Genomic DNA, 22,566 nt, shown 5'->3' with positions numbered 1-22,566 from the left:
TGTCTGCCTGTCTGGGTGTTGTTTTCCAGCTTAGCTAGGAAGTGGGAGAAGGACCTCTCTCTTAACAGCTTTTGAGCAGGAGGCCTCCGCCATATGTTGTTTTATCCCCAGACCCTTCTCAGTTGCTCTGACCCCCATCCCCTCCCCCCCTCAGTGGCCGGAGTGACAGCAGCGTCTGCTCCGGTCGTTCTTATCACAGGATCTCTGCTCGATCACCATTTCAAAGGGCACACAATACGTCAGGAAATAAAAATCCACAGTCAGCGCGGAGTTATTAAACCTCCCTGCTGCTTACTACCTCCGCTCTCTGCTCTTTGTTTGTGTTTGTGAACGGTCTAAAGATCACCTCAGACCTGCGCAAGTGCGAACGCGCTGTAATCTACATGTAGAGATGACAAACTTAAGAAAAATGCGAGCATGCGTGAGGTCACGAACCCCCCCTCGAGCTGTATCCTTCAGCTGTCCTCCTCCTCCAACATTTACCCGCTATGTTACCAAATGTAGCTGCAGTTTCTGTGCTCAGACTTCTTCTTTTTTTCTATTCAGATGGAGAAATTTCACCGCTTTGCGAGGTTTAGATGAACATAATTATCGCAGAGAGATTTCTTTTTAAATAACTGAAAAAATAATAATTTAATTAAGGCACAGAAAGAAAAGGAAACGTCTGCTTCTTGCTCTGTAAATGTGTTGGCGTGTTTGCTGTAATTAAATTCACTCAGTAATGAGGCGCGTATGTAACATTGTATATATGCTTTTTTTTGAGTAAAAGGAAGGTGGAGAAGAAAAACACTGAAAATATCCTGTGAGTGTTTTCCAAAATAAAAAGTTTCTGGTTCGATTGATGCTCACATTGCGAGTAGATTCATTCAAGGCAAGGCAGCTTTATTTATAGAGCACATTTCACTGCGTGGAAACGCGCTCTGCTTTCATTTAAAGTCAGCAAATACGTGAAGTGTACATTCACGTGTTATTTTATTAGGTACGCCTGCTTGTTAACGACCACATGGGAGCAACTCGGTGTAGACGTGGTCGAGACGACGTGCTGAGGTTCAACCTGAGCGTCGGAGTGAGGAAAGGGGATTTAGGTGACTTTGAAGGTGGCGTGGTTGTTCGTGCCGGTTGGAGAAACTGCCGATCTGCTGTGGATTTTCCCACACAGCCAGTGTGGAAAAGAGAAAACACCCAGCGAGCCTCGGTTCTCTGGGTGAAAATGCTTTGTTGATGTCAGATGAGAATGGACTGAACTGCTTTGACCTGAGAGGAAGGCGACAGTGACTCAAATATCCACTCGTTCTAATCAAGGTACGCAGAAGAGCAGATGAAGCAGAAGACCACACTGGTTAGCTCTCGTGTCAGCTGGGAGGAGAAAACCGAGGCTACATTTTGCAAAGTCTCACCAAAACTGGACTTTTGGGTCAAAATCTGGTGACAATGTAAAAGCAGGGCTCCATCCTGCCTTGTATCAACAGTTTACACTGCTGCTGCTGGTGTGATCGGCGGGAACTATTTTCTTAGCACACTTTGTCACTACCTGAGTATTGTTGTTAATCGTGTCCATCCATGTATGACCACAGTGTACCCAGCAGGATAGCACACCATGTTACAAAGCTCAAACCAATTCAAACTGGTTTCTTGAGCATGACAATGAGGTCACTGCACTCATGACCTCCACAGACACCAGATCTCAGTCCAATAGATCAGCTGTGTGATGCTGTCATGTCAACATGCACCAAAATCGGAGAAATATTTCCAGCACCTCGTTGAAGAAAAGAAAAGAGAGTCCAACCTCTGCTGCCAAGGTGTACCTAATGAAGTGTCCACATTGAAAGTGTGAAAGAAACATTTTACTTTTACTCAGCTACATTTACCGAGTGAGGCTATGATTTAAAGCTGTGTTTAAACACAATGTGAACACAGGACGAGCGGTTTATTAATAACATTTGAATTTTTCTTGTTGTAGGCTACATGGAGTACTGAATTATTGTTACGAGCACACAGAAGATTATTTTTAGTAAAAAGGTGAAGTGATGTCCTCAGTTTTCAGCCCAATAATATCATGCAATAAGGAACCCTATTAGATGTTCTGGGAAGGGGGAAAAAAAAGCCGAACTGAACCTTTACCGCTCCTCAAAACTGTTATTTATTTTCCCTAAAATAAAATAAAAGTACAGATTTTTGGCCTCACATTGCTAACCATTGCAGCAAGTGTTTCCCTGATAAACACGACGTTTGACGACCTTCCCTGTACCCTTAATCGCTTATTTTGACACCTCAGAATACATCAATAAAACAATCTTTCATTATAGGAACTCAGTTATGCAAAGATTATTTGACAATTCTGAATCACTTCTCACTCTCTGTGAAACTATTAAGCATTTATTATAAAGGAAGCAATGCGAACAAAGTCATGCAGCTTTTTTGGGACACAGATGCTGTGGCTGATTAGGGAAAAACCTATAATCATGTTTATTTTTGTTATTATTATTTCACATGATTACTCAGAGACTGTGGAAAACATAATGGATTCATTTGAACTTTAACTGTAATTCAACCTAAAATAAAGAATGTTTCACTTCGATGTTTTAATATTGTCCAGTAGAAGTGGCCATGACGCTACGGACAAAATTAAAGAAACAAATAAAAATGGTGACTCTACAAAATGTCATCGGGGCCCCATGTGAAGTCTGAACCATGAAAAAATTGTCAGATAATTAAAACTCTTTGAAACTGCAGACCAAAACTGTTTTTGTTCTTGACCTTCGTCTTCTTCCTGCTTCCTTTAGGGGTCACCACAGCAGGCCATCTGCCTCCATCTCCCCCTATCCCTATCAGGAGTACATTGGCTTGTGCCCCCCACCCTGCGAAAATGCTTTTTAATGCTTTAAAGTTGAGCGTTTTAACATCCCCCATTGGACCAAGCCTCATATGGCCATTAGAGCAGCGGTCCCCAACCCCCGGGCCTCGGACCGGTACCGGTCCGTGAGTCGTTTGGTACCGGGCCGCGAGAGTTGAGGCTCAGGTGTGAAATGAGTGGTTTTCAGGGTTTTTATCGGTTTTCAGTGTTATTTTGTTATCATTTTTATCGTTTACTCGGTTTTCCTGGGTCTTTTCACGTGTGTTATGAATAAATTTTCTTTTTTTTGGTACCGGTACTAGTTTTATTTTGTTGTATTTATCCGCAACACCTTAAAGGCCGGTCCATGAAAATATTGTCAGGCATAAACCGGTCCGTGGCGCAAAAAAGGTTGGGGGCCGCTGCATTACAGGAACTACTGCTTTTATTTCTATGGTGGCTTTAGTACACGCACATAAAGAAAAGCATCTCCCGGCTATTAAAAATGCTGCTGCTGTGATATTTTCCATTCCAGCATCAGTCTTCCTCTTCCGCTCTTCCTCTCTGATGATTTCAATTAATAGAATTTTTTAATTAGAGGACTGGTTATTCTCTGTGGATGTATTCTGGTGGAGCCCTTCACAGACAGTCGGAGGTCTGGATGAAGTCAGGCGTTTTCTTTTCTCGCTCGCTTTCTTTTGCCCTGTTCGGTTTCAGACAATAAACCGAGGCGGGAGGCAGCTGTTGCCATGGGAGTGACAGGCGCAGGTGAGAGGTGCCCAGTTGTTCGCAGGCGTCAGAACGGGAGTGTGGTCTCCGACACTGCTTGCATTGTTTCGGAGACATACGTGTGTGTGTGTGTGTGTGTGTGTGTGTGTGTGTGTGTGTGTGTGTGTGTGTGTGTGTGTGTTAGCGCTCCAGTGTGCATGTCACAGAGTTTGACTGCTGTGAAAAAACCTCTGTGCATTCTCATTTCCAGCTGCCAACCCTGATTTTTGTTTAGAGGAGAAAAGATAAGGCGGAAAGAACAAGATATTGGTGATTCTTCCACTGCAGCTGCTCTCGTTTCTGGTATTTTCTGGTAATCAGAGTTGTTTTCTTAAAGCGGACTTTTCTGTTTTTCGTATATGCTGTCATATACGCTCGTGGCCACTTCGTTAGGTACACCTGTTCAACTGCTCGATACATTTAGGCACTTAGATGGGGTCAAGACGGCCTCCTGTTATTATTAATATGGTAATCTCAAGCACACAGCCCCACCTTCAAACCTTCTGTTTCCAAGGGGCAGCCAATCAGAAGAAAGTTGGCTCATAGAGGATGAACTGATGGGCTGCACCAATGTGCAGTTTAAGATAAAGAAGGATTAGTTTTAGCTTTGAATCATGCAAAGCTACTCTAGCAACGTCCAAGAATCAACATTTGGAAATGAGCATAACAGGTTCCTTTATAAGGTGACTGATCTGTGGTTATCTGACGTTTTCGCTGTTGTATTTGTTGTTGCCGTCTAACAAATCCAATATTAGACGGCGCTGCAGTTAAAGCTTCACAGCTGGGTTTGATCTTCATGTTCGCTGCCCAGGATGGAGACACACACAAACAGAAATGGTGCAAATTGACGTCAATAAATTGCGTAAAAGCCGCTGCTGTTTGATTGTTGAAAGGTTATCAAAGGTTGCCAAAGAGAGGAAGAAAGTCAAAATATTTATTTCTGTGAGCGTGCTGTTTGGGTTTTGGGTCAGGTCTGTGGCGTCTGGATTAGAAGCTGATGTGAAGCTCTTTGTTGGAGCTCTAATTCGTGTTTTTGTCAGGCGTGTTCAAAGAAGAGTCCCCCCTTCACTCCACCTGGAATCAAACACTGCTATGTCTTTGTTGTATTTTTAGAAAGACTCATTTTTGCTTAAAATGAATTACAAAACACGTTCAGAATCTTTTCTATATAATACATGCTCTCTGTCTTTCTTCTTTCCTTCCAGCGTCCCGGCATGCCGTCTGGAGCGAGAATGCCCCACCAGGGAGCTCCCATGGGCCCCCCCGGCCCGCCGTACGGAGGGAGCCCGGCGGTGCGGCCCGGCCTGCCCTCCCCAGTGATGGAGCCCAGCCGTAAGAGGCCTGCCCCCTCCCAGCAGGTCCAGCAGCAGCAGCAGCAGCAACAGCAGCAGCAGCAGCAGCAGGCCGTCCAGAACCGTGCCAGAAAGTGAGTTTGAATCCAAGTGACCTACAACGGCCAAAAACACTGCATGGTGTGCAATGAATGACCCTTTGTGTGTCTGCTTTTATGTGATCGAAGAGCTCAACAGTGGTTACACTTTCATCTGGATGAAGATTTGGGAAAAGCTGATTCTCCTGAGATGTTGATGATAATCAAAGTATGCGTTAACAATGGGAAGGAGAGATTTTTCTACAAAAATCTGAAATATAACTGTATATCTTAAATTAAATGTCTTAGTATTATGTAACATTATGTATATTATACTTGTAACCTATTTTAAATTTATTTTATTTATATTTTAGGACTGACAAAAAAGTTATTGCAACAACATGCAATAAATTTTCAATCTTGTTGCTTTTAAAGTGGTTGCTTTGGAGATGGGGACCAGGTCTGAGACCACTCGCAGTCTAGATGCTGCTTTCAAAGCAACTTTGGTGCCGTTAGTACGGCAATAAGAGAGAGTCCGCGTGCTATCAGCTTCCATTTCAATGAGGTCAGGTTAGAAATTACATGGAAAATCACAAACCTGTCACAGTCTGCGTACACAAAAAATCCCATTTAATTTTGCACTGACTTCTTGCATTCAGAGTCCGGTTTGTCCATCTCAGAGATTTGAAAAAGAACTTCAGAAATTCCCACATAAATAGTGACGTAGCTGCTGCAGGACACCAGTGTAACTGTAACGTGAAACTGGCACTCAACAACAGTAGTTTTATAAAGGAATAACCAGAATACAACTGGTTGGCAACCAGTTGAGTCGAGTCCCTTTTTGCAAAACGTATATTGCAGACGAGTTGCAACCAAAGGGTGCAATTAGCAATGATTTGCAAAACTTTGCCAGTCTGTCTGAAAGTAAATGCAGTCAGTCCGAGTCTGACCTGCTTTGAACACAGGTTGCCTCCCACTAGACGACCCTTTCATTCATGTTGTGATTAAAAGTTGTTGCCAACAGGTTGAGGGTGTTGAATGCTCAACCTTTGGGCAAATGTTGGCTACCGTAGCTGCTTAAAGTGATCACGATTCATGACTGCACGAAATTTCATTGCATTCCTTATAAAAACTGTAGAAATGCTCTTGATAAAAAGTGGGGGGACTGAGCCACGCCGCAGACTTGCACTGCTAGTGCAACTAACCAAAAAAACACCACATAACTGCTAGCTCCGCCATCATGAAATGTATCATTTGCTGCTTTTCTCTTTAATTTCATTGTAAATTGAAACTATTTGACTGGAGATCAGACATGAATCATGTGATTTCTTTGTTTAGTTTTTTTTTCTTTACTTTTTTTAACGCCGACATAGTTTAACAGTCGTGAAATCATTTTAAAAAATGTTAGCGAAGTACCTCCAACGTGTACGTCAACATTTGCGCACTGTGATCTCCTAAAATCTTTCAAATCCAGCTTAAAAAATCCCACCGGTGACGAGTGAAACCATGACCTTTGTGCGTGTTTGTCACTTTTCAGCTTCCATTTCATGTCGTTTCCCCTTCTCTTGCTGCTCGCCTCGTTTTGCATCCTTCGCCTCGCTCATTGCTGTATACATCCACTCTCACCATCACAGTCGCTGCCACGACTGAATGTTGGCTCTCGGTTCGACCTCTAGCTGTCTTCAGCGTCTTTGTAGTGTAAATTTTTACCATCGCATAAACGTGGCATCCTCACAGCTGTCTGCAGACGTTCAGACTCTGGTAGTCTCTTTGGCTTATCCTTACGCTATCTACTGTCAAACCGGGATACGTAACATTGCAGGCTTCATTTGACATTCACACATAGGTCACTTTTACATTAATGTTCCTCGAGGCTTCATGCAGACATACCCACAGTGAAGGAGACGGTGATGAGAGAGAGCCACGTGCAGGAGACTAAGCAGGACGTCAAGTGCTTTGGGAGAATTTATTCGCATATTGTTGCTTTTTCTAATTAGTTGTATGAGAAACATGTATTCTGTGTCTTGTCATGCTTTTAACGCATGTATTCATAAAACAAAGTGATTAGAGTAGGAAAATTTAACTAGCATTAACTATTCTATTCGTTTTCTAAGTCCGCCCTCTGCTAGCTAAGTTGTTCTTGCTCTATTTTTTTGTTTGATGTCAGTTTGCAAATAGCTTCCAGGTGCGTTACCAGCACCCTCCGGCAGTAGTTGTGCATTACTTCCTATGACCTTCTGTTTAAAACCTAAGCAGCATTCTCTCTGCTTCAATTTTAATTTTCTCTCTTTCCCAAAATAGTGACGAGTTACGGTAATTTGACGCGCACATGGTTAAATCTAAACGGAGCTGATCTGTCCATGCAAACGCTTTGTGCTACAGCGATACGCTGAATATCCACGTATGGCTCGTTTTCTCTACTTTCCGAAACAGGTCGAATTTCGTGCTTCCCCCTCTTCCACAACTGTAGTGGAAGTTGCCATCAAATGAAATAGAGGACGGGTTCGTTTTCACACTTTGTTTGTCGTTGCCCTTTCGCACATGTAGCAGACAACAGGAAATTGTTCACACTTACTACTTACTTACTACTGGAAATGCTTTGTTTAGCTTAGTCCTGTTAACCACAGGTCGCACCTGCTTTTAATCCACTTTGTTTTGGGTGCAATTGTAGCACTTTGTATTCTATACTGTTTATTTGAAACCATTACTTACTAATTTGCATAGACGTCGTTTTACTATATAGAAATTCTAATAAATAAACCCACTGCTGCAAATTAAAGTGATATACTTTCAATCTAGATATATTTGGATTAGTGCTGTCAGCGTTAATCTCATTAAAATGACGTTAACGCCATAACCGCATTAACGCGGCAAATCTCCGTTAGTGAGTTAGCACGGATCGCCTCTGGTCCGAATGATTCAGACATTTATGATCTCACATACAGATCCTTCCAGGAAATGTCCAGAAAAGTTCAAGGCTACACAAACACACACACAGAGGCTCACAGAGTAGCTTCATGACTACAAGGAGACGAGTGCGTGCCAGGTTTGGTCATTAGAAAGGGGATCAATATGCACACTCTGTGGACCTCTGTTTCATTCTCCTGCTACGTGCAGCACGATTGATCCACTTATAATTTAGCAGGCTTGTCGAACAGGTCAGGGGAAATGTTGCACTGCATCGAGGCCTCAACCCCCACAGCAGCCCAGCCGGCTGTGGAGGCTCTGATCAATGGTGCAGGGTGACCTGTTCAGGTGTCTTTGTCTTTTTCGCTCCCTGTTGCTCTGTTGGAGTGCGCGTCCTCTGGCAAACGCTTTGATGGTCCGGCGCCTCCATCCAGCTCAGACTCCACGCTGCTGCCAGCCGAGGGCGGGCCACCTGTGTTTGCAGTGTCATTGAGACCTTATGGTCCCAGCTACACGTGCTCTGCAGAGCTTACGCTGTCCTGCTACAAATACTTTGCATTAATTGGTACAAATACTCAACCCTTTGTCCTAGAAAGTCTGTATATATTTTCCTAAAAAGTTTGTGAAGAAGCACCACAGGACAGATTATCTTTATATGTAACTCACACGCATGTCTCAATTCAGGTACTTCAACTAGCATGTAGGTGTAAACTTCTCACTTATATGGTGCATGAAGTTCAAAAGCGTAAATCTGTCTTAAATTAAACATGGTGACTGCACACTAGATGCCATATTTTTGGAAATTCCTGGACCCAGAAAGGAACAATTTAACTCACACACACACACACACACACACACACACACACACACCATAAGCTAACGTTGTGACTCTGTTGATGTATTTTTGGTGGGCTCTCCCCCCCAAAATTGGATGTAGGTCTTAAAAAGTCAAGTCAAAGCAGAAGTGCATTAATCCTGGATTTATTCTCCATGCCAGCATTTAAAAAGCCACTTATGTGGTTGCAAAAAGAAATCTTGTTTTATAAAAGTCTATTAGAAAGCTCACTTGAATCTATGACCTAAAAACACACCTTCCTGATGAGTTTATGGACTCATCGCATGTTTAGTGTGGTCTCCAGTCGACTCAAAATGCAGGATGTGGGCGGGCCTACTACGTGATTGACAAGTCACTGCATCATTCACCTACTTGACTCGACTGGTACTTTTTTATAACCTATGCAGCTGGGTTTCTGAGCTGAAAATGTGACGCCAGCAGACTGCATGCCACTGATTGGCCAGGCAGTGACGTCACTTCATGAGTCATGAGTCATAAGACTGACTGCTTCACAAGAGTCAAACCCGCCAATGATGGCGCCACGATGTCCTCCATTGTTGTCTTGTTGTGACCACAGCCACATTGAGGTGGAACTCAGTTATAATGGAAAATGATCAAAACCGAGTCCAGTAGAGTGTAGTTGAGCTGAGTGGGTGCTTGTGGAAAAGAAGTCAGCTCTGCCACTCACTCGTAACATCTGGCTTCAAAACACTCATTTGTCCAGGATGATAGCTCTCGAGTAGAAGTGTCATCCAATGGATGGCTACGTCCATCTTTTATATACAGTCTATGGTCTGTATATTAATGATATAGTGTGAAAAACATACAGAATCCCACGTTTGAGTATTGCAAGTGCGTTTCTGCTCCGTTTCTCTCAGAAAGGGGAAACATTTGTTTTGTTGTACCACAACTGAAAAAAACCTTGTTTGCTCACCACAGACACTTCGCATATTGCAACATGACGTAATGTACGATTGGCTGGCCACTACTGCTTTGACCATTGCCTCAAAAATAGGCTCAAACCTCATTCTGGAATAGATTTTCCACTTTAAAGCAGCACAAAGATGAAGAACTGCATCGTCTCTGTACATCCTCTGAATGAATGACAGCTTCCAGTTGATTTCAGAGTGTTGCACCTCAAACTCCGCCCCAGGAGAGTTGAAACCACTGCCGGCAGCCGTAAAATAGAAGATTTAAAGATTACGTGCCGTGTTCCCTCCTCTAGCTTTGCCTCTTTGTTCTTCAGACCCCAGCTTTATCCACACCCTGCTATATTTTGGTTAGGTTTTTTTTTTTGTCTTCAATTTTATCTCTTATTTCCCCTGAGTGCCACATTACTTATAAACCCCCGAACCTTGGTTTTTGCTATTAATGTTGGTCCTTGAAGTAAAACTTTCCTCACTGCTCATAACGCACGGTTACCTTGGACACTTCATGTTGCTTAGGAGGATTGTGAGGTTTTATGCAGCAGTTAAAAAAAGGCTGAGTTTTGTGGTCAGGAGCTACTTTTCTGGCTGTGGAAATGACAAAAAGCTCTTATTTATCCATAAATCACCAACCATGTATGCACCATAGGGCCATCCTGAGCTGAACCCAAAGAGGTAAAACCACCACACGCTGCTTGTCTGTTCCCATTGTGTTCATTATCAGTGTATTGTCTGTCTTTGTGTGTGAAGCATGATTGTTTTGGTTCACTGAGAAACTGTTGGATGAGCGTGTCCCTCAGACGAGCAGGACGCCTCCCAGGTCCTCCCCTGCTGCACTTTGTGCATGCATGGACACCGTTACCCATCCCCAGTGCCTGCCCTTGTCTGCACCTACTAACAGACCCTTGAACTTCACACACACATCCAACACACACAGACACACACACACAGAACCACCAGGTGTTTACCCTCGTACTTGCTGCCACTGAGTGTGTGTCTCGCCACAACTCTAATCGGACAACCTTCGAATCCTCACCAATTCTTAGGAAGCCAGTCGGATTCCCCGGAGCCAATGAGATGCCGGCGAGGCAGATGGACATGAGAGAGCCCCAATCAGATCCCACGCTCGGATCAAAGTAGGATTTTATTCTGCTGCATGTCCGTTTTCTTTCGTTTGATGACTCTGGCCTATTTTTTTTTCCTTCTTGCCTTTTCACCTGAGCCCAGCACTTCCTGAATGAGAAAACAAACGTAGAGGTCGTAGAAGCCGACTCCTGAAATGTAGTGGTGCATGCTTTGGGCTGGAGCATGGCATGATGGGAACGGTTTTGTGCAGCTAGAGCAGAAAAATAAATAGAATAGAAATCCAGTCTCAAACCATTTTAAGAGAGTGTAAAATGGCGGGTTGTTTTGTGTTTCTTTTGTTTTTTCCCCTTTCCAATGCACTCCCGGATCCTTCAATTCTCCTTGCAGCAGGCTTGTTTCAGTAGTTGGCATGCTGATGTAACATACTGCTTCACAGACCGTTGTAGTGCACTGTGACAGAAAAATTCACTACACTGCAAAAAATCTTTTCTAGATACAAAAAGTAATCTAACTAACTAGAGAAATTTCCACCCACAGAGAGAGCTGGGCGAGAACTCAAAACACACTGCAAAGTTCCAGAGATCCTGTAGTGTTTAAACTCTTAAAGTTTCATGTAATTATGGAAAAATCAATCTGTACTTAGATTTGTGTGATCAGTTAATCATTTAATCTGTTAAATTGATTCCTTACTGGACTGTTTCCTTGAAACTCAAATGTCATCACAGTGTAAACTAATCAACCACAACATTAACGCCATGAAACTCAAACTTGACGTGGGCACTCCCCAACGGCAGCGGCCTCCACCCAGTAACTGACAGGACCCGATGGATCCCGGTGCCAAACCCCCACAGGACACCAACTGTCTGTAACCTGGTGGGCCGAACCTGTTTTGGCTGGTGATTTTAATGTTGTGGCTGATCAGTGTAAATAAATTGAATTCATGTCGGCCGCTCCTGCTACCTAATAAAGTATCTAATAAATCTACAATCTAGTAAAATTGATTTAGTTGCTGGTTTTAACTGTTTAAATCCATTTTTCAACATTTCAGGTTGATACCTCCTTTACTTATGAACTTGAGGGGTCATTGAGGGGTCAATAGTGCACTTTAAAGGCCTTTAAATAAACAGAAAACAGCTGATTATGAGAGATAAAACCACAGTGTGGTTAATTAGTGAACCTTTCTTGTTTCTAATCTCAACCAAAGCCCGGCTGTCTATATTTACCACTCCATCTTCTAATGTAACTCTTAGCAAGGAAGCAAATCAAAATATTCAGCTTTAAAAAAGCTCAGTTTAGCTCTCGATATCCTAAAACAAGATTACAAATTAATCAAATCGCCCCAAGGACGTAACACCCTAAAGGCAAGATTATTTATTATCTTTAATGAGAAAAGTGAGTTGAAATGATCCGTCCTCATGAGAAGAGTTTATTTCTTTATTTTTCTTTTTATGCTCTTTTTGCAGTGTAGTGCCGTCTTGTTGTTTTTAGGCAGCGTCCTCCTGCAGGCATCAACGACAGAGCACTTTACACGGGGAGATGATTAAATATTTAAGGAAATCTTGGGGGGGTGTAGGAAGGTGTAGTGATGTTTTTGCAATCAGCGTCACCTGGAAAGAAAGTTCTGACAACTTGGCACAGATGTTCTTGTTGCTCTTAGCCCTTTCTTGGTAAGTAAAATATATGAAGTGTGTTCACGCTGCAAGGAATTAATGAATCTAATGAGCTGCACACACACACACACGCATAAATCCTGAAAAGTCATGGGTACACATCCTGTCACCATCCGAGTCCTGCAGCGGCGGCCTCAGCGATTCTGCAGAAGGTGTGTGTGTGTGTGTGTGTGTGTGTGTGTGCAGTGAATACATGTCAGGGAAGAGATGTGACACTTTTTTGGCTGTTAGAGGCTCTCGCTCTCCAGGTGTACCGCTCCATCTCAGGGAACACACAAACACATGATACACACACGCACACACACACACAGCTGGGACGCTGGGGTGCTGGATATGGCCCAGCATTTTAGCAGATGGCCTGGGTGCTACGCTATCAGTCACCATAGTAACATGCTCTCTTTTCCCTCTTTCTCCCTGTCTTTCTCTCCCTCTCTCTCTAGTGCTAAGAGAAGGAAAATGGCAGACAAGATTCTTCCGCAAAGGGTGAGGCTGCATATTTTTACCTTTGTTGCTGTGTGTTTTTCTCTGTGTGTGTTTTTTAGCCTTTGTGCGCTGCACAGAAAAAATCCCGGTCGTTTTTTTGATGTTTGGGGTTCTTGGGAGGCGCAGAGGGCCAGGTGATTATTTGTTATTTCCAAATGAGATGAGGGAGGATGAGGGGAACAGATCTGAAGGTTTTGGGGCTTTTTTTTTTTTTTAGGGTTTCATTTTGCTGCTTGGACAGCGGCTCATTGATTTTCTTTTTTGAATCGGCGTAGTCAGCGGGATGTTGAAAAGACGCAACCACAAGTAAAACTGAAGGAGGCAGCAGAAACACCATGCTGCCACAGGTGAGAGTCCGTGCCGGCTGTGGTTTGCATCCCGTGCTCTCGGTTTTCGGCCCCGTGCCACACCACGTCCTGGCCAGCACACAGAGCGCTTTACAGATCTGGAGACTGAGAGGTTAGGTCTTATCCCCTGACATAGCCCAGACGGGGAGATAGCTGCAGGCACAGCTGGGGAGCCACTACACAATAATGAGTCAGGCACGGGGAATGTCTGCCACACTCCTCCGTCAGCTCGGCACCTCGGCCCAGTGAAAGGGAGCGAGATGGAGATAGAGGAGGAATGAGAAGCACAATGAAGGCAGCCTTTTAGAAAGAAACGTGAACGAAGAGGGAGGGAGGAACTGTAGGAGCATGTGTGCCCAGCTTGGTGAGCAGCAGCCCTTGATGCTCCGAGGACTTTCATCAGTATGGTAATGCCTGAGACTCCTGGCTGCTTGGCTGCACGGCCTGCATCTAATTTTGATCCCCTGGTGTCACGAGGCTGGTGTGGACCACCACGATAATGAGAGACTGTGGAGCAGTGGTGGAGTGCATTCAGGATAGTTGTGCTTTGTTTGAATATTTCATTGTCATGCCACTCCTCAATTCAAATTCAGCGGGGATAATGAACTTCAGCTTCAGTTCGTTTGCAAAAGAAACGCTTATAAAACACATTAGGTACTCTAAAAAATGCCAACTTTATGTACAAATACAGTCAGATAATAAAAAATCGTACTTGCTAATTTTCATATAAAAGAGCCCTATAGTGCACAAACCTTTTAAAAATGTAAAATACTTTTTAAATAATTTAGAGGTTCAGACAGTTAGGATGTGTGCTCTGTGTATGTTACATTTGCAAAGCCAAATTTAACATCATCACTCAAGGTGCTGTAAAAGTCAAAGTTCAGACCCCAACTTGCCTAAAATGTCCTGGAGGGATGCTAAGAGAGCTGTGCATAAACAAATGCCCGCAAACCTCATTAAAATGAAGCAACACTGTAAAGAGGAGTGGCCCAAAATTCAACCACAAGGATATGATGGACTGATAACTGTTATATAGAAAACAGTTACTTCAAGTTATCACTGCTAACATTGATTCTACAAGATACTGACTTATGGGATGTACTTAGTTTTTCACACATTGCTTCTCCATTTTGGGTTTTTGTTAAATAAATAATTAAAAGGTATCACAAGTCATGTGTTGGTCATCTAAGGTTGTATTTTTTCAATCTTAAGAACTGATAAAGACCAGATGATTGTCCTGATACTTAAAGCCTTAGAATGACCGTGCATTAGCGTTAGCTGCAAGTGGGCTCACTCGCTTAGCTAACTAGCTTCAGTGCATTATTGCTGTTTTTCATAATCTGGTAACTTTATTTCTTTCCCACCTATTCTTATCTTCATTTGTGTGTGTGTGTGTGTGTGTGTGTGTGTGTGTGTGTGTGTGTGTGTGTGTGTGTGTGTGTGTGTGTGTGTGTGTTTTTTATCACCTTATATGATAAGCTGCAGTATTGTTTTACGCTAGCAGTTAGCTGTATTTTCTGGAGGCTTTGTTTAAAGTTCTCATTTTTGTAGTGTTGTTCTATGCTAGCAGTTAGCCATATAGCCATATTTTCTCCATATTTAAAGTTAGAGTGGAATAATATGGGTTTTTTTCTCTAACCTTAAAGCTTCTTAAAGGTTAAATTACAGGATACTGAATGTAAGGGGCTAAAGTAGACAACAGACCCCCTACCAGCACCCGCACCAGAATAGACAGCTTATCAGCTTAAATTCTTTAGTGCTATTTAGATATGCAAAGAAAATCTTACTTCTTAATCCAGGGTGTGAAACTTTATCTGATTTTAACCTAAGCCTGTCCTCCCTCTGAGCAGATCCGTGAGCTGGTCCCTGAATCTCAGGCCTACATGGACCTGCTTGCATTTGAGCGCAAACTGGACCAGACCATCATGCGCAAACGCGTGGACATCCAGGAGGCCCTGAAGAGGCCAATGAAGGTATCGAAAAGAAATCAGGACTCGGGACAAACGAGAAAATGCTGTTTAAGGATAGTTTTGCAGTTCAAAGAGAAACAGACAGAGATCTCCCTTTAAACTGTGTTATTGTCATGGCCTTGTCCCAGCAGCAGAAGCGTAAACTGAGGCTTTACATTTCCAACACCTTCAACCCTGCCAGACCTGACGCAGATGACTCTGATGGCAGCATTGCGTCATGGGAACTGCGAGTAGAGGGGAAGTTGCTGGATGATGTGAGTTTGTTTTATTCATAGTCATGCATGGGTTTAGTTTTAATACAGTCCTTTTTTTTTTTTTTAAGGAAAATAACTGAATACTGAGCTGTCGCGGCTGGGTGTAGATGAATTCAGCATGAGTCAAATAACTGCTTGTCCTCTAAAATAATAACACATCTAAATCATCCCGGTTGGTATTAAAGTGTGCCGCTCTTTGATCTCGTAGTTGCTCTCGGTCGTCTTCGGCTCGGTAATGATGCGCTCAAACGACTACGGACAGAAAAGTATCGTCTGGCTCAGAATATGAAATGAACGACTGATGTTGAGAAGAGCGTCTTGAGGGACCGCGAGTGTCTTAAAAGCAGAAGGTTTTTGCATTTTTCTTGTGCCGTGAGCTTGACTGCAAAAAGCTCTGATGTTCTCAGAGCAGCGGCACAAAGCATTTAGGTTTCACAGACCACAAATATTTCTGGTTGAGCTCGGAGGAAGTGGACTCTGAGAATGTCTTGCGTCTTTCTTTTTCTTTTTCTTTTTTTCTGATCTCACCCCGCCTCTCGTGGGTTTTTGATGAGTAATGTTGCTATAAGCAAAGACATGGCAACAGTAGTTTGCGTTTGTGAATCTGCTTATGAGTGTTTCATGCATGTGTGTGACTGATTATGGGTCTTAACCGACGTCTTTCTGAATGCTATCTGTTTGCTCTGCAGCCGGGGAAGCAGAAGAAGAAATTCTCTTCGTTTTTCAAGAGCCTGGTGATCGAGCTGGATAAAGACCTGTACGGTCCTGACAACCACCTGGTCGAGGTCAGCTCAAAACACAGAGGAGGAACCACACACTCACCTGCGGAATTTGCATTGATCTCAGAAATCATCCATTTTTCAGATCAATAAATGGATGAACAGCAGCTTTAATTTTACACTTTTACCTGCACAAAACACGAAAGTAAAAACACACTTTTTGCTCTACTGCAGTGGATTTTAAATGTAACAGATGTTCACCTTCAAAAGGGTCCCCAGTGTCTTTCAAGTGCAAAATACTCAACCTTGCAAACCTGAAAGCTGATTTTCTAAAAGTGTGTGGTAAATGGTAAATGGCCTGTATTTATATAGCGCTTTACTAGTCCCTAAGGACCCCAAAGCGCTTTACATATCCAGTCATCCACCCATTCACACACACAATCACACACTGATGATGGCAAGCTACATTGTAGCCACAGCCACCCTGGGGCGCACTGACAGAGGCGAGGCTGCCGAACACTGGCGCCACCGGGCCCTCTGACCACCACCAGTAGGCAACGGGTGAAGTGTCTTGCCCAAGGACACAACGACCGAGACTGTCCAAGCCGGGGCTCGAACCGGCAACCTTCCGATTACAAGGCGAACTCCCAACTCTTGAGCCACGATCGTGTCTGCTTTCGTGCAGAAGTTCACCCTGAAATCACATATACGTGTTTTCCTTTGGCTTGTATCGAAATGTATCCACCTGCATGGTTTTGGTGTGAGTTTTGTAGTCATATCGAGCTTCACTTGAATATAATGAAACTAGATGGTACTCACCTTGTGGTCATCAAATCACCTAAAAAGTCTATTAGAAAAACTCAGAGTCAGGGCCGGTTTCCAGAAATCACCTGGCAGCGCTCACGGTAACATCGCTGTACCAGTAACATTGTAAAACATATATTAATAATGATAAAATAAACATGGTTACGCCTTTATTATTATTATTATGATTTTTATGTATTTTTTGTAATCACAGGTAGTATTAGTGTCTATTTCAGTGAACTCGAGATCGAAGTCAGAGGTCAAGTCTGCATGTTGAAGTATCCTTGGCTAGGATACTGAACCCTGAGGCCATGTCCACACTAATACGTTTTCGTTTGAAAACGCATCTTTTTCTCTCCGTTTTGGCCGTCCGTCCACACTGAGACCGCGTTTTCGGTCAAGGAAAACGCTGCGTTTTGAAAACGCTCTCCACAGCGGATACATTTGAAAACGCCGTTTTTGTGTCGCGGTGTGGACAGCAAACCCGGAGCTTTTTCGAAAACTATGACACATTTTAGTCATGTGATGCAGTCATGTGACCAATCAAACTAAGATAGCGAAGGGCATTATAAACGGCAGACAGAAATGAGGCAGGTCGAATCGTCTTGCGCAGGACTGGAACGTAGGCGTTTTCGGCCGTTTAAATGTGGACGACTGAAACGATAGTGTGGACGCAGGCGAAAACCCAGAAGTTGTTATATTAATGTGTTACACAATTTAGAAAGTTATGCAAATGGAATATTTGTTACAAAAAGGAGATAAACGTGTAAAAATGTAACAAAGGCTGTGAAGCAGGTCTTTATGTCTCGGTCCTTGTGACCTCAGGGCTGAAACACATGCTGGAGAAAGTGTCTCTGTGCCTGCCTACGAAAGTGTTGCAGAGTTTGTGTGGGAACATTACTGCTGCTGAGTTTTTAAAATACGTTTTTCTGGCACTTTTAAACCACAAGGTAGCAGGCTTTTAGTTCCATTATATTCAAGACAAGGCAGACTTTTCTGCAGCGTAGTGGCTGAACCAAATAATGGACTGGAAACTGGATTTAAAGGTACACAGGATAAAAGTCCACATCTCAGTTTTGTTGATCAGGGTTGCGGTTGCACAGAGGGTCTGAAAAAAATTCAGCAAAGGAGAAAACAGAGGTCAGCGTGCACAACAGAATCACTGAAACTTTAAAGCTTGAGCTGTAAGGTTATGCATACATTCGCTGAGTAATTAGCTGTTGGGACACAGGAAGGAAGGAGCAGCAATAAAACAAGAAAAGGAATTTCAAAATAAAGCAGGAAATTAAATTGGTATATAGGTACTTTATTACTGCATAAAAATTATGCAGTCTAGAATACTTTTTAAACAACATATTTAAAATAAAAGTGCCAGAAGCTCAGTGTGAGGGCCTTATACCGTGAGAGTGCAAAAATGAAAACAGAAAATACAAATGAAGACAAAGATGAATACGTAATATGTGTGTGGAGGTATCTCCAAAGCTATCGAAGCATATTTCCTCAACGGAAAAACACATTTTTGTGCCATCTGTAAGTGTAAATTTGGGGTTAAGTATCTCAAAATTTCAACGTACTAATTCAAACTTGCAGAGAAAGAAGTTGAAAATTTGACCTATAAAGAAGACGCCCGAACATTTTGACTCATAGATGGGGGAAAAAGTGTTTTTCAGTGGAGGAAACAAGCTTCCAGACCAATGCTGAGCACCAGAACGGTAAAGACAAACAAACGGCACAAAAAGGCCAGAAGAAAAATGTGCACATATGATTTTGGACTAAAACGGCTCCTTTAAGAAAAGCCACTGTTCTTGCACCCACATCGGCCAGACACAGTTCAGTTTTTCACATCTATCTCTTTGGAAAGTAATTTTCCTAACTTTTAAATTTTAAAAGTATTTGCCATGCAAAGATCTACAAGTTTTGCATGCTTTGCTTGATGTTAACACTACCTGCAGCATTACACACAACCCCCACACTCACAGTCCTTACACTTCGAAACGGTCTGTCCCTGCCGCCTGATTTATGGAGTGCATGTGTGCAGCTTCTCTTTGTGGCAGACCATTCGGATGTTGAACGAATTCGCTTCCTGTCTTAGCTGTTGTTTCTCGCACCCCTTGGCAGACAGCGTGTCACTTAAAACACACAAAAACGAGCATAAGTGCTTCTCTTCGAATGTGTGTGAAGAGTAATTGCAGTCCTTAAAAACGTATGCACTGTTTCGCCGCTGTTACTCGCTGCGTTCAGGTGACCTGCAGCTCACCAAGTAGCTTGTTACCAAAAAGGGGCTTTAAGAAGCCATTTTAGCTTTTCACCCCCAAACAGCACAGCAAGCATCTGTTTATAGCCACAAGGACAAAAATAACAGACATATAATGTACTGACACTTTAAATAAATCCTGCAGATTTTAAACTGATTGATTAATTCAATTTGAGCGATGTAATCTGGATAAATGGCAGCAAATCCAAACCAGAAGATATCTGATAACATCTGCTGTGAAAACGTTCTGTTAACTGAACCTCCTCAGTCTGCCCTAATACACTCCTTTCTGCTGGAGGCTGTTTGACATGTCATAGCAGGGTAAGCACAGGTGTATTTAACGTGTTATTCACACACACTTCGAGTTATAAAAGGCTAACTAAAAATGTCGAGCACTGCTATGATGAATCTACGTCAAATGTGGCAGCTACCAAAAATAAACACCTGACCGTGGTGGGTAACACTAGAGACCACAGTGTGTTGTGTCTCTACAAAACTTGTAGTAATAACTCAACCCTGCATAGTTATTACAAATCAATCAGTCAGTCGGTCAATCGGTGTTGCCCACCTGACAATAACATCAATTTAATGATGAAATGCAAAATTTTACCTTTTTATGATGAGATTTTCCAAGTTAAAGGCCCTCGGAGTTCATTTAAAAGTCAGTGCTTTTAATTAGCTTCATTGCTTTCAGCATATTTGAGCCCTCATAATTTCACGAGTACAGACGATACAAAACAAACACAAAAGACATTTACTCACAGTGTCACTATCCAAAAACAACAAAATCTTACTTTTGTTCACACAATTTGCACAGTTCTCACAATTTTCCTTCTACAACCAACTTTGTGCATCAGTACGGTGGGATACATCATAATTTCAATGCAAAAACTGCACCGATTTAATGTCTATGATGGAGGAGCAGAATCAAGCATTGGTACCCTTGATGTTTGATCTGTTTTCACTGGAGAAAACTTCAAAATTTGCTTTCTGAGCAAAATTTAAAGGGTCATATGATCATGTGGGATAGGTGTCTGATCAATACGAGTGAAATCAAACTAAAGGATAGCAGGCTTTTCTTATAGCCATGATTCCTTGTGTGTCAAAATAATATTCTAATTCACACTCACAGTGAATTCGCTACACAGTGATTTGTAGCTTGGAGGGTTTTTTATTTTATAGGTTAAAGAGCACCTCTAATAAAAACCTAATGATTTTTTTGACTTTCTGTAATATAGTTAAGCTGTTAGTGAACCCAGCTCATTTACGTTCAGTAGCTGAAATGAAAACGCACAGAAAAGGATGGTCAGTTTGTACCTATGAGGCAACCAGGAAGTCAAGAAATAGTCCAGTGCACAACCCCTGAAAACCACAGCTCAGAGTTTCTTAGCTGCAGCGCAGTGTGTTGATAAGAAAACAGATTTGTTCAGCGTGCTGTCTGACAAATAAGCGTAAGCTTGGATTATGAACACAAACTTCTTTGGATCCTGTTTTCACGACCGCCTGTAACAATAAATCACTTTTTTTCATGTAAGACTTAATTTTAATTTCCTTATGTGGGAAAAATTCAGGGGTTTTTGTCCCTTAAAATGCAATGAAATGCATTCAAAGGATTCCACTAATTACTCCTTTGAACGTGACGGCATTGGAAAGTCAATAAAATGCAACAAATTAGTTTTTCTTTATTCATTTTTTATTGGTTTTTAAGTTGAAGTTGTCCAAATATGCACGTTCATTAAATTATTCTGGTTTAGTAACAATGCAAATAGATAAATACTCCCTTGTAGCACATTTGTAAATGATGAAACTAGAGCCTGAGGGCACTCTGGTGGGCAAACTATGCAACATCAACACTCAAAACACGGTTGAAGGATGTTTCTCTCGTCTTTTTGGAATTTATGTTATAAATGCTGATACTGATATATCTATCAGCATTTATAACTAATATCGGCCTGCTGATATATCAGTCACAGTGTAGATTCAATTTCCGATGAAACTCCACAAGGACTACAAGAACCCGTTGATTAATAATGATCACACAGTGCTTTTGCTTCGGGCTAAAGATGGAGAAGTTGCCAGCATCATTAAAGCAGCACATTTGATTGGCTGACAGGCCAGGTCACACCCCCAGGCATGTGTGGCTACACTAAGTGGGGGTTTTCTCTTCATAGCCGAGAGGCTTGCTGGACGAGGGTTTACGGTAAAAAGTGAGCAATTGCATCAGACGCTATATTTATAGACAGTGAAGCAAAGATAGCAAACACTGCAAAAATTTGAAATCCAAATTAGAAATGGGCTTGGGTTTTTTGTGGTTGGCATCTTTGACCGACTTTTCATGTGCCGGACCACGTATCATTAGAACGGCTTGTTTTTACCTTTATAAGAGGCTTAATGTGAGAAAAGCATCAGTCTAACTGTTGGCAAGACAGCTAATTCAAAGCTGAGGCAGTTTTCTGAAGTGAACTCTAATGCTGTTTAATCTTCTCAGCCAGTTTGGACAACGTTCACAGCAGAACAAAGGAAGGTCTTTGCTGTCCATTAGTCTTGGAAGCTCCACTGATTTGTGTGAGGCTTTTGTATGCGTAGCAGAAATCATTGAACCTTCCCCGTTCAGCCGTGCAGTCAGGGTCAGTGACGACCTCTTGGTCGTGCAGTCCAGAGATGTTCAGTGAAAATTTTCATCTTGTCACGTCTGGTTAAATCTCGTGGTACAATAAGCCCAGCTGACCTGCTGCTTTTCATATTCCCGTTGGGTGCATTCAAACTAAAACAGAGTGGCAGAGTGGATTGCCCTCTCTCTTCTTCTTTTCTGTAACAGCAGAAAGGAGATGGGTTTTTAAATTTTCCAACACACAAGGTTGTTTAAACATGCGAGAGCCGGAGAAAACAACTGCTTACTTATTAAAAACAACCATTAGCTGCCCTTCACTTTGTGTCCTCACATAACTTAAAAAACGTAAAAAAAAACACTTCAGGACTTTCAAAGTGAAAATTATGACTTCTCAAGGTTCCTCTTTTTAAGAGGGTGTTTTACCCAGGCGCCCAGGTGCTTCTGTTTGAATGACTTTCCATCAAAAGAATTTTGTTTCTACCTTGAGGTACAATAAGCACGTAATGTGTTCTGAATCAGCCAGTGGTTGCAGGAAAACATCACTTTGGATTGCTTGCCAGGGTACTGCAAGACTGAGTGTTAAAGTGTTTTTCTTTTCTGAGTGGTTAAAGTAAAACAGAGATGTAAATACCATCAGAGGTTAGATGCGGAAGAGCTTCTGAAATGCAAAAACGACTTAAAGACAGAATAATATTGGGATAGTTGCATGTGACCAGGTGCTTATGGAATT

At 42.4% G+C, this 22,566-nt stretch overlaps 1 protein-coding gene across 5 annotated transcripts in view; it reads left to right on the top strand.

Moving 5' to 3' along the window:
• smarcd3b (SWI/SNF related BAF chromatin remodeling complex subunit D3b) overlaps window positions 1-22,566 on the top strand; it is a 63,865-nt gene that overhangs the window by 30,226 nt on the left and 11,073 nt on the right. For 2 of the 5 annotated variants that reach the window (XM_085286903.1, XM_085286901.1), the window contains exons 2-7: window positions 4,807-5,027; window positions 10,685-10,774; window positions 12,835-12,877; window positions 15,075-15,197; window positions 15,323-15,448; window positions 16,138-16,233. In XM_085286903.1, coding sequence (XP_085143029.1) covers window positions 4,807-5,027; window positions 10,685-10,774; window positions 12,835-12,877; window positions 15,075-15,197; window positions 15,323-15,448; window positions 16,138-16,233 — 699 coding nt within the window. The remainder of the gene's footprint in view (window positions 1-4,806; window positions 5,028-10,684; window positions 10,775-12,834; window positions 12,878-15,074; window positions 15,198-15,322; window positions 15,449-16,137; window positions 16,234-22,566) is intronic. The other 3 variants (XM_085286902.1, XM_085286905.1, XM_085286904.1) reach the window with 3 other exon arrangements.

This window comes from Mchenga conophoros, linkage group LG9 (genome assembly GCF_057382185.1).
Source record: "Mchenga conophoros isolate Kocher_MC1m ecotype Shallow Benthic linkage group LG9, M_conophoros_male_GT1.1, whole genome shotgun sequence".
In the NCBI taxonomy this organism is placed as follows: Eukaryota; Metazoa; Chordata; class Actinopteri; order Cichliformes; family Cichlidae; genus Mchenga; species Mchenga conophoros.
Note: the sequence above shows the minus strand (reverse complement) of the source record. Positions and strands in the feature narration are given on the sequence as shown.